Genomic DNA, 15,582 nt, shown 5'->3' with positions numbered 1-15,582 from the left:
AATGCCAATATATGTGAAATATCCAAATTATTAATGTAATTCAACCATACAACGATACATTATACATGTAAAGGTGCCAATTAGAGTACACAGCATAAACTGCAGATTCTCATGCCGCAACTTGCTATATAAGACCCGACCTCTTTCCTGATCTCAAGTCCTGATTGCAAAAATTACGAGCGAACTCGTGTTACTCCTCTCATTCTTCTGCAGGTGGATCTACCCATCGCCCATGATCTTTAATAAGTTGGATCAATGCATTTGTTGCCTCTCCCATAGCGATGCCTCGTTTCACCACCGTCTGAAAATTAGCCATTGATAAGCGGATATTGGACCTTTTGACTTAGCAAATTATGTAAACAAAACTGATAAAGATTTGTGATTGTTCCTTCTAACCACTGTTTAATTTCTTGAATGTGGGTGTGATCTAGTCTTCTCATGGAAGGCAGACGTGCCAAGCATCTAGTTAACCTGATATTTTGCTAAAGAAACTAATACTACAGGTTTATCGACATTTCTCCAAGAAAATTATGGTAAAATAAGAGCTATTGTTCATATGACCCAAGATCCATGATACTTTTTAAGCTGCTTCTTAATTTCTGTTAACCTATTCAACAATTGGGCACGAGAGAAAGCCTCTCCATTGCATGCTTTTCGTACGTCTTTCAGGTATGTGTACATTTTTTGTGGTGGATCCAATTATGATCTCAAAACATTATGTCGAAAACACATTTCTCAAGTAAAGAGGACTGCAAATTGGTACCTTCCCCACATAAAGATCGATCTTTCCAGGAGCACCACCAACATATCCGAAATCTGCATCCGCCATTTCCCCGGGACCGTTCACTATGCAACCCATTATTGCAATCTTCAGAGCAAAAAAAAAGGAAAAAACCAGCACGTCACACATTGGTTTGCTTTAGAGCATGTAACTTTAACCTGGAGACAAGGTAATTACCGAAACGCCAGGTAAATGTGATGTTTTTTCTCTAATTTCTGCACTTATTTCTTGAAGGTCGAATAGGGTTCTTCCACAAGATGGGCATGATACATATTCCTGATATAAGCAATGAAACAGACAAATCAGTGAATAGTCTCTGATTTGATTGATCAGTGCAGCTTTCCTCGTAATATTTTCCTTACCGTTTTTGTATTGCGCATTCTACAACCTTGCAACAAATTAAAAGACGTATTTCTCAGGAACTCAGAGTCCTGATCGACAGCATCCAATAGGATACCGTCACCTAGTCCATCTACCAGAAGTGCTCCAGCATTGGCTCCTGCTCCAATGACTAAATCGTCCCTGCATTCGAGGATCGCAAATGTCAGCAGATATTTCTTAATCTAAAGCACACATATTAATGTTGATTTTCTCCAAAACCATTTGTTCCAAAAACTAGTGTTCATTGGAGTTAGTCCAATAAAAATCTTATGCTTTTAACAGGTTCTATCGTACCTGTGAATTTCTTTGGGAAACTGTATATGGTGGATTACAGGAAAGTTGAGCGAGTTCTCCGAAAGATACTCGAAAAGCCTGAAAACATCAAAAAACGCCAAAAGGGGTAATAAGCTAAAAAATTACACGGGATTCTCTATACATATATAAAGAGAATCTAGGAGCAACTATACCTTCTTGCAGCATGAATTCTGCTTGCATTTTCTTCTTCGTGAGGTAAGTTATGAAGAAGCATCAGAGCATCGGAGGTTTTCAGAATTTCCAACTCTTCCTGGGGTTCATCACCACGAATTGAAACCGCCAGACGGGTGCCTAAAATAAAATTACTAAGTTAGAATTAATCATAATATCATCGAACATGAGATTTTTCATGGTCGAGGACTATAAAAAACAATGCACCTTCTGGAAGAAGCTTGTAAGCGCCAGTGGACAATTCCTGTAGCGTTACAAGGACCACGGCATTGGGTAAAGGCTTGGCCAATTGCTCGGATAATGGAACTATGACTCCCATGCTAACATCTATCAACCGTTTAAGAGCTAGTCTCTAGTCATGGTACAAGAATGAAAATTAAGACCTCTTTATATGTTTTTAACAGCAAATAAAGTTTCATGTCATATTATAAAATGAAGTAATGTGCTTTCAAGTAAAATGGTTACAGCATCTTTATCATGTAGAGGCGGAAGCTCTCTCAACAATATTGAGTCGACAGTAGCTAGATCCTGAATCAAATCAAACTTTCTCAAAAACCTTCCCAAATGGAGGAAACAGAATAACGTTTTTCATGCAACTAAAAACTCATATGTACCTTGAATGGCATTCCGACCACAAGTTTTGCTGCTAGAGACTTGTACAGAAGTTCAGGTGCCTGAATGGAACAAGGGGAAAATATTTTGAAATGAAAATGAAGAAATGGCAGAATCATGATTACAATAAAAGAAGCAAAGGAACACAAACACAAATATTTGCTAATGTAACTTAAAATTTGATAGGAGAATATTAATAGCAAGAAAGCATAAGTATGATACCTTCAACTGATCTAGGGAAACGGACATGAGAACGGAGCCATCACGATGAAGTACACCTCTATAATCAACCTCATCAACCTGTATAAGAATGACACCAAGATCAACAGAAGTTTCATTTAATCAAATGGATAAATGAGATAAAGTATAAAGTATCCCACCTCCTTTTGAACTGGCAATTGACCACTTCTTCTTTGGAAATCAAAATAACGTCTGTGCTTTTCTTCGAATGGTGTCTAGTAAGCACGAATTAGGAATAAAATAACTTTTAGAGTCTACACAATCAAAACTTGAAATTCCGTTAAAAATAAGAATTGAATTATGTTGAAGTCATACCACTCCTTTCTGAAGCTTAGATGCTCGCATACCAAGATTAGCCAATCTTCTACAAGGATCTATCTCCTTTTCTGGAGATTCAGTAAGAGAAACTCTGATAGTATCCCCAAGACCATCCTGCATAATCAACATTATCATTATCTGAAGCCACCAAAAACGTGAAACAAAATCATGAACACTGTAACAGGCCCGAAAATTATTGAAATGCTCAAATGGCAAACACCTCACTAAGATAATTGAAAATTTTAAGTTGAAAACAAAGGCACTGAAATTCCACTATCATTACAATTTTATTGATAGGAAGCAACAGACATACCATAAGAAGCGTCCCTATGCCAATTGCAGATTTCATCCGTCCATCTTCACCCTCACCAGCTTCAGTTACTCCTAAATGTAATGGGTAATCCCATCCTAGGACGTTCATTTCAGCGACAAGAAGGCGGTATGCCTCAACCATAATCACGGGATTACTTGCTTTCATCGAAAATACGAAGTTATGAAAGTCCATTTTCCGGCAAATCCTTGCGTACTCAAATGCAGATTCGACCTATCATGTTATCAAATAGCATGAACCCTCGTCTAAGAATTCACAAGACTGACGATTATACTGACCTCTTCTTAAAGTGTTGGCTTAACTACTTACCATTCCCCTGGGTGAGTCCCCATAATAGCTCATTATACGATCAGAAAGGCTACCATGGTTTGTTCCGATACGCATTGCCCGACCGTACTTTTTACATTTTTCAACCAATTTTGAGAAAACCTAAATTAGATACAATCATACTCCACATAAACATCAGAATGTAATAGAACGAGATACAACTTAAATGAAAATTAATAAAATGAAAAATAAATCGGACGAATATTTTGTGCATACAGAGAATTTTAACCATGCAATATCAAGCCTCTAAGTGATCTCAAGAACCCAAGAAACTATTGCAGAAAAGCAGCTAATGTTCAGGAACCTGCTCAATATGCTCAAGTTCTTTCTGGTAATCTTCCTCGGTGTACTCGAGCTTCTCAAATTGTGCCCTCCTGTCAGCTGAAACAAATCATCTAGCTGGATTAAACCACAATATCATACAATTTTTTTCTCAACCAAGGAAAAAAGATTCAAATGGCGAATTAATTACCAAAATTTCCGGGGTTGACACGGATTTTATCAAAGCATTCAGCTACTCTTATAGCAACAGGTGGGGCAAAATGAATGTCTGCTACCAGAGGGATGTTGTAGCTGCATAAATGAAGAATTTATAAGCCCATTATGTTAATAAAGAACACCGATTTAAACTTTTTATGTGAAGCTCAATCTAGCACTTACTTCTTCTGAACAAGTGAATTTTTAATTTCAAAGCACGAGTCTGCTTCTTTCTTGCCCTGAACTGTTATTCTAACAATATCTGCTCCCTGATCTGCTATTCTCATTACCTGCAAATTCAAGAATTCAACTTACAATAGATATAAAACAATCATACCTAGTACGATTATATGGTTCCCATTAGTCCAATTAAAGTCGTGTTTCGACGAAAAGAGCAAGATCACATGAATGAAATCAAAGCATGTTTACTAGGACAGATTAAGAAATAAAATTACAGAAAGTAGTCAAACCTGTTCAACCGTTGCAGCAACATTCTTTGTATCTGTTGTGGTCATTGTTTGAATCCGAATGGGATGCTCACTTCCAAGAGCCACATTTCCAACCATCACCGTGCGGGTTTTTCTTCTGATGGTTTTATGTACAGATTCACAGTATTTCTGTCTGGGAACTACAAACAAAAAGTAATCAAAATACTTGAGATAATATGATGGCTGGATCTAAAATATGTTTCACTGTGCTTTATCCAAGGACAAAGGTTTAAAAGAAACAGAGAAATAAAGCTATTTACCCAGATCAACATTATGTAACTAGAGAACACTTAGAAGGATGAAAATTTCATTTTTTCTAATACTTAAGATAATATGATGGCTGGATGTTCCAATGTGCTGTATCTAAGGACAAAGGTTTAAAAGAAACAGAGAAAAATGTTATTTACCCATATCATCGCTTTGTAACTAGAGAACACTTAAAAGGGTGAACATTTCATATTTTCCATTCCGGACCTACCACGGAGATTGCATGGATACATAAGTGAAATGCATCCGAGCCTTAGAATGTTAATAGATGAGATTTTTAAAAGCCATAATTTTTAGGATTCGCTAGTGTATACATATAATTTTATATCATTCCTTCAACCATAAAACTTGCCTGGTAAGCTTTAGATGCATTATCTTGCTCCAACTTCTCTTTAAATTGGTAGTTTTGATCCTCCTAAAATATACGATTCAACCACGAAATAGTGATGTTCACATCAAATGCTACATTTTGATGTAAGTTTCCCTTAATTTCCTTGGATTCATTTTGAGAAGAGTTCGTTCATGGTTTGATAAATTTTTAAATGTGATGTATGGCCAAGACCGGATTATTTTAGACATCATTTTCGAAGGAGCTAAAAATTTAGGTTAAGACTTGTTATGTCATGCCTATTTTGGAACTTCATGCTATGATTGTCTTTTGTGTGACCTTAGCTCAACACTCAAGTTCTTGTGTTGAGAAATGCTTGAATAGAATTGGAAAAACCAAGTAGACATAGCCTTAAGGATTTCTAAGGTATGTTATAACCTAGTAACATATCAGAGGCGACAAGTATTTTCAATATAATTTGAATATGTGATTTTAATGTAATTGCATGAGAACATGGAACTATTACACAGATTGAACTATTGAAGCATTATTGATTCATTCAGTAGATTCCATTTGTAGGCCAATTGGCCAGGGTGAGGACTAGGAAACGTATGAAACTGTGGTTGGGTCAGTACGGAGAGGTCAACAAGGTTAAGTTGCCATAGAAGTATTATAATTCAGATATCATAAGGTTATGTAGTACATTACTCTAATAGGAGCAGTTGGTAACATGTTAGGGTTTATATGCCCATGAGAGTGTGTTGGGTACACTAAACTGGAGATTTGACACCCCATTTTATCAATTACCGCGACATTTTCTTGACCATGCATTACATATACATTTACTTCATGACAATATTCGTACTTATTAGATAATTTCACATTAGGTTTTGCTAATCCATCGGGCTATTCTGTGATGCCTTGCACTAGGTAAGGAGAGACTAGAGAAGCCTAGGAGTCATACTATATGGGAAGGAGTTAGAGCTCATGGGATCTCGGGTCTTCCTACTTTTACCATGTCACTTAGTCATGTTCGATCAGATTCTCTTTTGAAGAAAATATTTGAATTCACTTTTGATTTTTATATTGTCATTAAGTTTTATTGATGTTGATTTGGCATTATATACGATGAAATTTTCTTTTCTTATGAACTTGTTTTGGAGTTTTTTTATTGTGTATCACTGATAGCTTGCTGATGACCCAGAAGCTAATACTGATTGAAACGAAAGCAATCAATGTCACAATTTCTCGTTAACATAAATCCAATCACTAACATGGCCTTTAATTCCAATTATAGGACCAAGAACATGACGATTTATGAAAAATTAAGCTGATAGCCTTTGTTGTTTGTGCAGCTCAAATCTATAAATCCTATAAATCCCAAGAACTATCATAGAACCAAGAGCATGATGATATCGAAAAAACTAATAGCAAATAGCATCTATATAATTTGAATATTAGATCTTACAAATCTGAAGCACCATCGCTTGACTTTGCCAACCGTACCATGACAACTTAAGGGTTTAACAACAAAAAGCGTTCTGCCCATGGGCGAAGCCAGCGGGGCGAGAAGGAGTAACCCTTCTGTCAATCAAAAGATTGAGATTTTCTATGTAATTATTATAAGTTTTTAAATTTCACACCCCCAAAAATAATCGAGATCGCCTTCTTACCCTGCCCCGCGCCTCTCACGAATTTATGTTTGTGCAGGATTCTTCCTGCACAAATGACTAAGGTTGCTCTTGGATTGATTCATTTTCAAATTAATTTCGATATTGATTGTGGTGGATTTCAAATCCCTCCCTCCAAATCACATCCATCAATCCAATCTTAACCTAAAACTTCACATAACATAAGCATATGAAAGCAGTAGATGTTATACCTAACAGTGGACTTCCCTCAGATGCAGGCTCGAGTTCAACAGTCTTTGAACCGGGAGTTGTAGAGTTTTTTATTACAGGGACCTTGGTCTGGCGAAATTTAACCCGTTGTACCTCTGAAACTCTTACAAAACTAGAATTTTTTGCAAACCCCAACCCATGATGATCCCGGCTTTTGAGACCCGAAAATGAAGACGAAACAGCTCCAGCTGCCATTTTCTACTCCCAAGTGTCAAATTCTATCCTCTCAAACTACAAAAGAATCAATAATTTGGTTATCAACACAGTAAAAAAATTAATCTGTAAGCAAAAGTTTCTTGAGAGATAATTCTGTCTTTGGCTGCCAAATAACAATAGCAATCCAAAGAAGCAACAAAGAAAAATTAACAAATCGCCTAGATTGGTGCCTCTGAAAAGTCATCACTAACTTTCAATTGGGTTCCGTCCACATTAATTACATCACCCCAGATTTTCTGTTCACCCGCCACTCCTTGCTCCAAAACACATACAAACACACACACTCACCCCCCAAAACATGGGGAAAAAGTCGACCCGAAGAAGACATTATTCGGTCATGTAACAGGAGACTTGTGCCAGCAACTAAACATTCAAATATTGGTGTTAAGAGTTTGTTGAATCCCACTTCTAAGAATTTACAGCAACAAAATTTGAACCGAAGCAGGCTTGATCAATCACTTACAGAGATGATTAATGGCGATAACAGAAAGCTGGCTAGCAGGAATATGGGCAGAAGAAATCAGAGATTGAAATGCAAATTTCAGAGGGACAGATCACTATTATCGAGAGGGAAACAAAAACTTTGATACAAGTTCGGTAGCAGGTGCTTCAAAATTGTAAAGGCCACAGATTTCTTCACTGCTCCAACATCTCTGTATCTCGTCTAAAGTATTCAATATATATATAATATTTTTCCCAACACACGATCAAAATATTACGATTTAAAAAATTCAAGCTTTGGTTTCAAATAAGAACAACCCATATTTACTAATACTTTAATAAACAATTTTGTAGTTTTATTTCGGTCAATATGCTCAAGCAACTGTCTTTTTATTCCCTTTTCAAGACTCTGTTTTTACCTTTTTTTCATCTGATTTTGTTTTCTTTATTAGTAGAAATTCAAAATATCATTTTTTTTTAAAATATAAAAACATATCTTGAATAAATTACCTTTTCTTGACCAAAATAAAAAGTTGAGTTGCGTATTGAATTGGCATGCGGACTCGTAGTCTTAGTGATGAGCGGCACCATCCTCGATAGTCAATTTCGAGCGCTGAGATACAATATTTATCTGGCACTGCTCATGAAGACCAGCAATTATAATCCCTCACTTTCCCCCCCTTTTTTTTAATTGACAAAAACTTGTGTGAGACGGTCTCACGAGTCGTATTTTGTGAGACAGATATCTTATTTGGATCATCCATGAAAAAATATTATTTTTTATGCTAAGAGTATTATTTTTATTGTGAATATCGGTAAGGTTCACCCGTCTCACAGATAAAGATTCATGAGACCGTCTCACAAGATACATATTCTTATTTATTTATGTTTTTTTTATTTCTATTAATATATATTTATTAACTAAGTCGTGAAAAACACGTAACCGTATTTCAACGAGTTAATTAAGTATAAAATAAGAATCTTGTCATTAAAATTTGTTTTTACCAATGATTTTTTTTTGTCTGTGTGGAAAAACAAATCTAAGTATTTGAAAGGAAAGGAAAGGAAAGGAAAGGAGAGAGTATTTTCGAGTAAAAAATAACAATCCTCACAAAACATTTTAAATTTAATTATATTTAATTTCTATTTTTTTCATAATAAACATTTCTCAATTAATTATTAGTAGAATATTAAAGTCTTGTAAGGCAGCTGATTCCTATGTTCGTTGAAGTAATTTTTAAATAAATAAATGTTTTTTTTGTTTGTCAATTCAAATATTAGAATATTGTATGGTCAAATTAATAAAAGGTGGCGATTAATAATGCACGATATGGTAAGAGTATTCAAGCCGCCGGGATTAATTAATTAATTAATTAATATGAGCCGTAATTGTTTTTAATATTTTTTAATTATTATTACAAAGAAAAAGTTAGGACCGTAGGCTGTAAGAATATGATTATTATTATATAATAAAAGACGGGCTCTCGACATGGAAAAGAAAAAATCAACTATGCCAGGCAAAGAAAAAATAGAAATGCATTCCAAATATTGAGAAACTAAATTTATTAATCAAAACATATGACTGAATTTTCAGATTACTAACTTTTGAACTTTGTTTTTTTAAAAATTTTGAAATATTTTAAAAAATTTCACTGTGTACAAAAATTGTTAGAGGGCGTGCCATGTGTAATGTGTTGTTATACATCGTATGTATACAAGTCGTGTCCGTAAAGTGTATGCATCAAAGAAAAATACAGTGGAATACATAGTAGGAACGGAGCTAGAAGTTTATCTTTCTATGTTATTGAGATCTTTGATAAATTCTAGATATGATAGACTTACTTAAAAGAGTTTATTTATCAATGAAACTCTTGTTTTCATATCTTGTAGGATTTTATACAAGGAATAAACTCTATGACAAAAAAAGGTTAAAAATAATCAAAGATAGATGTTAGGATCGATGGACGAATGTAAACGCCACAGGAGAGCAAGCACGGGAGTTGGTGATTTAAATCAAAATGATCAAATGCTCAAGTCAAGATGTATTGTTGTGTTGCCGTTGAGTATTGAATACATGCAGACACAATACCTAATTATAGTGCTGATTGGAGTACTGCTTATCAAACAAAATTTCGGATTCACAAACTTTGCATCTCTATTTTTTGTTATTTATTTATAAGTGTTTTTATGCATTTTTACTCCCTCAAATTGTTAAGAAAGTTAAGTTTTTCTTTATTCACTAGTGGTTCTCTAAACTGACAAGTTTTTCTAGTGAATCTTTTGCTCCGATGCAACACACAAGTGTATACTTGTGTATGATTAATTATGTCTTATTTTATTCTTCAGTTTAATTGTGTGATAAATTATATTATTCTGTTGTATGTTGCGTTAAGATATTACAACACTGCACACAACACCTATATCTAATTCACACTTTCTCCATCTTTGTAGTAATTTTATGTCAAACAACTCTTTCAATTGGTATCAAGAGCGACACTTGACGTTTACTAAGTGAGATTCTGGTTATTTTGTTTGAACAGAAAAAGTATTATGGAAGTGTAAATTGTCAACATCGCACTTCGACCACCAGTTTTGGATGGATCCAACTACGCTATTTGGAAATTCAAGATGAGGGTCTACATAAAATCTATTGAAGAAAGATCATGACAACGTATTATAGATGGTTGGACTACACCAAAGACTGTTGGTAAAGATGATGACAGTTTGATTAAACAAAATAGTGAATGGACGACTGATAAAGTCCTGATTTCGAAATTCAACTCAAAGTTACTCAATGTCATCTTCGCATTAGTTGAAATAAATGTCAAGTTTAATCACTAATTGTGTCTCTACCAAATATGCATGAGAAATCCTTCAAAAACATTGTGAAGGATCTGAAAATGTGCGAATAACTAAACTAGGAATGTTAACCACCAAGTTTGAAAATTTGATAATGGAAGTGTGAAGTAAGTGTCTCGCAAGTTGGCATCTTGAGTCAAGCCAAGTCGATGGATGGGATTCAGTTATAGACAACGGCTAATTGGGATAACAAACCAACTGCCAGATGTAACAGATAGGCTTCTTAATCGATGGTAGGCGGGGATATAAAAGGGAGATGGAAGGCTTGAGAAAGAAGACGGAAAAGAAAAGAAATTACAGAGGAGCGATTCAAAGGAGAGAAGAAGAGAGATCTGAAAATCATAAGAGATTGTATTCTTTGTTCTTGATTAGAAACTCTGTAATTGTAATTGTAATCGAGTACCTTGGTTCATTCAATACAAGATTGGTTGCTCTCCCGTGGACGTAGGCACTTCTTTGCCGAACCACGTAAATCTCTTTGCAGGTGTTTATATTGTTGTGTGTGTGAGTTGCTGTAATCCCATAACCTTGAAGAACGAATCCTAACAAGTGGCGCCGTCTGTGGGAATCTACGAGGATGGGTTCGTTAAAATTCGACATTGAAAAATTCTCAGGCAAAAATGATTTTGGCTTGTGGAGGATCAAGATGCGCGCGATCTTGGTGCAACAAGGACTTGTCGAAGCCCTGAACGGAGAAGCAAATATGGCTACAACCATGAAAGACACAGAAAAGGAAACAATTCTGGAGAAGGCCCATAGTGCAATCATTCTCAGCCTTGGAGATAAAGTCCTTCGTGAAGTCTCGAAGGAGAAATCTGCAGAAGATATATGGAATAAGCTGGAAAAGTTGTACATGGCCAAATCTTTGGCCAATCGCCTATACATGAAGCAACGCTTGTACTCCTTCAAGATCAGAGATGAGAAAAATCTCCTGGATGAAATCGATGAATTCAACAAGATCTTGAATGATCTGGATAATGTGGACATCAAACTTGAAGAGGAGGACAAGGCTCTGTTTCTTCTGAATGCACTCCCTCATGCATATGACAATTTCAGAGAAGCTATGTTGTATGGAAGAGAAAAGACAATCTCACTTGAAGAGGTCTTATCAGCCATTCAAGCGAAGGAACTTCAGAGGAACCATCAAACAACAAAAGAACCTCAAGGTGAGATACTTCATGTGCGAGGAAGAACAGAAAAGAGATCGCAAAAGGGGCCAAGAAATCGATCCAATTCAAAGAGTCAAACAAAGTATAAATGCTTCAATTGCCATCGTGAAGGACACTTTAAAAGAGATCGTCCAGAAAAGAAAAGAAGATACCAAGAAAGGCCCAAACAAAATGATGAAGTAGCAGCTGTAGTTGATGGATACGAATCAGCAGAAGCTCTCATGATCTCAGATCAAGATCCTAATAATGACTGGATTCTTGATTCGGGATGCACTTTCCACATGTGCCCTATGAAATCTTGGTTTGAAAGCTTCACAGAATCTGACGAAGGATTAGTGCTACTGGGAAATAATAAGCCATGCAGAATTAAAGGTACTGGCTCTATCAGATTGAGAATGCACGATAGACAAGACAGGCTACTGAACCAAGTGAGGTATGTTCCTGAATTAAAAAGGAATTTGATCTCACTAGGGACTCTTGATAGTGATGGTTTCATGTTTAAATCAGAAAATGGAACTATGAAAGTGATGAAGGGTTCATTAGTTGTCATGAAAGCTGTAAAGAGGAACTCACTGTATGTACTTCAAGGAAATACAGTGGTAGGTGGGGCTGCTATGGCACAAATGACAGCCAATAATGCAAGTCTTTAGCATTTAAGGCTTGGCCATGTGGGGGAAAAAGGGTTGATTGAATTATCAAGACAAGACCTGCTGTGTGGGGACAAAATTCAAAGCCTAGAATTTTGTGAGAACTGCATATTTGGAAAAGCAAAAAGAGTGCACTTCGGAAGTGGTAAACACACAACAAACAAGCCCCTAGATTATGTTCATGTTGACCTTTGGGGCCCCTCAAGGACAAAAACTCATGGAGGAGGGAGATATTTTTTGTCCATAGTAGATGACTATACCAGGAGACTATGGGTTTACATATTGAAAACAAAGGATGAAGCAGCCCTGAAATTCAAAGAATGGTTGCAGGAAACCGAGAATAAACTGGACAGAAAATTGAAACATCTCCGTACAGATAATGGATTAGAATTCTTTTCTGAACCATTCAAGGAACTTTGCAAGTCAAAGGGAATCACAAGACACAGGACTGTTGCTGGAAACCCACAACAAAATGGGGTAGCAGAAAGGATGAATCGTACACTGTTAGAACGAGTGAGATGCATGATAATAAGTGCTGGTTTACCTAAATCTTTCTGGGGAGAAGCTATACATACAGCATGCTACTTGATAAACCGATGCCCTTCAAGTGCTATCAATTTTAAAACACCAATGGAATTGTGGAAAGGAAGCCCAAGTGAATACTCGCACCTTAAAGTATTTAATTGTTTGGCATATGCCCATATCAAGCAAGATAAACTAGGAGCAAGGGCTTTAAGATGCATCTTTATTGGTTACCCGGATGGAGTCATTATAAAGTATGGAACTTGGAAGCCACTGGTCCTAAATGCTTTAATACAAGGGACATCACTTTTGATGAAAGCAAGATGGGCTATGGATGGAAAGAAGGGTGCACTGTGATGAGCAAAATAGGTTATCAAGAAACACCAATTGAGGTGGAGCCAATTCATAATACCCCACAAGAGTCTGTGGTAGAAGAAGAAGATGAAGTTTCCACAGGAATTACAGATCATCATGCTACTGCCCAGGATCAACAAACACACATTTTAGCAAGAGACAGGCCGAGAAGAGAAGTGAGACCCCCTAAGAGGTATGCACATGCAAACTTAACGTGGTATGCTCTTACTGTAGCTGAAGAGGTGGAGTCCCTTGAGCCAGCAACCTATGAGGAAGCTATCACTTGCAGCAAAAGAAAAGAATGGCAAGAAGCAATGGATGATGAACTTCAATCCTTACTGAAAAACAATACGTGGCAGCTGGTAAACAAACCCAAGGGGCAGAGGATACTAGGAAGTAAATGGTTGTATAAAGTTAAAGAAGGGCTGACAGAAGCAGAAAAATTTAAGTACAAAGCAATGTTGGTGGTGAAAGGTTATTCTCAGCTGGAAGGATTAGACTTCAATGAGATTTTCTCCCCGGTTGTCAAACACTGCTCTATAAGAATAATACTCGCTTTAGTAGCCCACTTGGACATGGAGCTTGAACAACTCGATGTAAAAACCGCATTCCTCCATGGAGAGCTCGAAGAAACCATTTATATGGAAAAGCCTAAAGGATTTGAGCCAAAAGGGTCAGAACAGAAAGTTTGTCTTCTTAAAAGATCTCTCTATGGACTTAAACAAAGTCCTAGACAATGGTATAAGAGGTTCGACGTGTTTATGTTAAAGATCAACTTCGAAAGGAGTAGTTATGATAGTTGTGTCTACTTTAAACTCGGAGACAATGGATTGATGACTTACCTCTTACTGTATGTGGGTGATATGCTCATTGCTAGTGTGAGCAAATCTGAAATACAAGCTTTAAAATAGCTGCTTAGTTCAGAATTCGAAATGAAAGACTTGGGAAAAGCCAAGAGGATATTAGGGATGGAAATCACAAGGAAAAGGGACCACAAGATTCTGTTTTTGAGCCAAGAGACATACATAAAGAAAGTGCTCAAACGTTTCAATATGCATGATGCTAAAACAGTTAGCACACCATTAGGACACCACTTCAAACTCTCCCTGGTACAGTCACCAACAAGTGCAGAGGAGAAGATGAAAATGATGAATGTTCCATATGCCAGTGGTGTGGGAAGCATCATGTATGGGATGGTTTGTAGTCAACCGGACTTAGCCCACACAATAAGTTTGATTTCCAGGTTCATGGCCGATCCGGGGCAGTCTCATTGGGAAGCGCTGAAATGGACTCTAAGATACTTAAGGGGCACAGTGAATGTGGGATTAATGTTCAATAATCAATCTGGAATCACAAAACAACCTCTTGAAGGTTTTGTGGATTCTGATTTTGCAGGGAATATAGACACAAGAAAGTCCGTAACAGGTTATGTCTTTACCTTATTTGGTACAGCTATTAGCTAGAAAGCTGCATTACAGTCAGTGGTAGCTCTATCTACTACCGAAGCAGAGTTTATAGCTGTCACGGAGGCAATTAAGGAAGCAATCTGGCTGAAGGGACTCCTACCTGAGCTTGGAATAAAACAAGAACATGTGGTGGTAAACTGTGATAATCAAAGTGCGATCCATCTGTCAAAGCACCTTGTATTCCATGAACGATCGAAGCATATTGATGTCAAGCTGCATTTTGTAAGGGATATCATCTCTAAGGGAGAAATCAAACTTGAGAAGATAGCAACTGAAAACAACCCTGCAGATATGCTAACAAAGTAACTGCCTCATGTCAAGTTCAAGTCATGCTTGCACTTGATTAATACAGTGACTGCAGAATAGATCAAGGTGGAGAATGGAGAGTAGCCAAGCTTGGAGACAAGGTGGAGATTTGTGAAGTAAGTGTCTCGCAAGTTGGCATCTTGAGTCAAGCCAAGTCGATGGATGGGATTCAGTTATAGACAACGGCTAATTAGGATAACAAACCAACTGCCAGGTGTAACAGATAGGCTTCTTAATCGATGGTAGGCGGGGATATAAAAGGGAGATGGAAGGCTTGAGAAAGACGACGGAAAAGAAAAGAAATTACAGAGGAGCGATTCAAAGGAGAGAAGAAGAGAGATCTGAAAATCATAAGAGATTGTATTCTTTGTTCTTGATTAGAAACTCTGTAATTGTAATTGTAATCGAGTACCTTGGTTCATTCAATACAAGATTGGTTGCTCTCCCGTGGACGTAGGCACTTCTTTGCCGAACCACGTAAATCTCTTTGCAGGTGTTTATATTGTTGTGTGTGTGAGTTGCTGTAATCCCATGACCTTGAAGAACGAATCCTAACAGGAAGAAACATATTCTATTATTGCTTATGATTTTCAACCGCGTGATATTGAAAATAAAGCCTTGAGTCTTTGTGATCCGATTTCTAATGAAAGACTAGTCATTAAGGT

General features: G+C 36.7%; 1 protein-coding gene across 1 annotated transcript; it reads right to left on the bottom strand.

Annotated features, from left to right (window-relative positions):
* Nucleotides 1-7,914, bottom strand: LOC142538218 (4-hydroxy-3-methylbut-2-en-1-yl diphosphate synthase (ferredoxin), chloroplastic-like). Its single transcript, XM_075643580.1, has 20 exons — nucleotides 7,617-7,914; nucleotides 6,919-7,168; nucleotides 4,424-4,581; nucleotides 4,137-4,243; nucleotides 3,949-4,049; nucleotides 3,781-3,857; nucleotides 3,459-3,578; nucleotides 3,132-3,362; nucleotides 2,816-2,932; nucleotides 2,641-2,715; nucleotides 2,483-2,560; nucleotides 2,263-2,322; nucleotides 2,114-2,176; nucleotides 1,856-2,000; nucleotides 1,630-1,768; nucleotides 1,457-1,534; nucleotides 1,144-1,303; nucleotides 959-1,057; nucleotides 764-868; nucleotides 1-301 (listed from the first exon to the last, which is right to left on the bottom strand). Exons 2-20 carry the CDS (start codon nucleotides 7,130-7,132, stop codon nucleotides 200-202), a joined length of 2,229 nt encoding a protein of 742 aa, XP_075499695.1. The 5' UTR covers nucleotides 7,133-7,168; nucleotides 7,617-7,914; the 3' UTR covers nucleotides 1-199.
* Nucleotides 7,915-15,582: the final 7,668 nt, after the last annotated feature.

Source organism: Primulina tabacum, chromosome 3 (assembly GCF_025594145.1).
Source record: "Primulina tabacum isolate GXHZ01 chromosome 3, ASM2559414v2, whole genome shotgun sequence".
Classification (NCBI taxonomy): Eukaryota; Viridiplantae; Streptophyta; class Magnoliopsida; order Lamiales; family Gesneriaceae; genus Primulina; species Primulina tabacum.
The sequence above is the reverse complement of the archived record's forward strand: the minus strand, read 5'-3'. Positions and strand labels throughout refer to the sequence as shown.

What these genes read in the sequence shown, in the direction of transcription:
- LOC142538218 (XM_075643580.1), bottom strand. Translation starts at nt 7,132, where the DNA reads ATGGCAGCTGGAGCTGTTTCGTCTTCATTTTCGGGTCTCAAAAGCCGG. An exon ending in TGGTCGGAATGCCATTCAAG is followed by an intron (nt 2,177 to 2,262) that starts GTACATATGAGT and finishes GATTTGATTCAG; the next exon opens with GATCTAGCTACTGTCGACTC. An exon ending in CACATTTACCTGGCGTTTCG is followed by an intron (nt 869 to 958) that starts GTAATTACCTTG and finishes TTTGCTCTGAAG; the next exon opens with ATTGCAATAATGGGTTGCAT.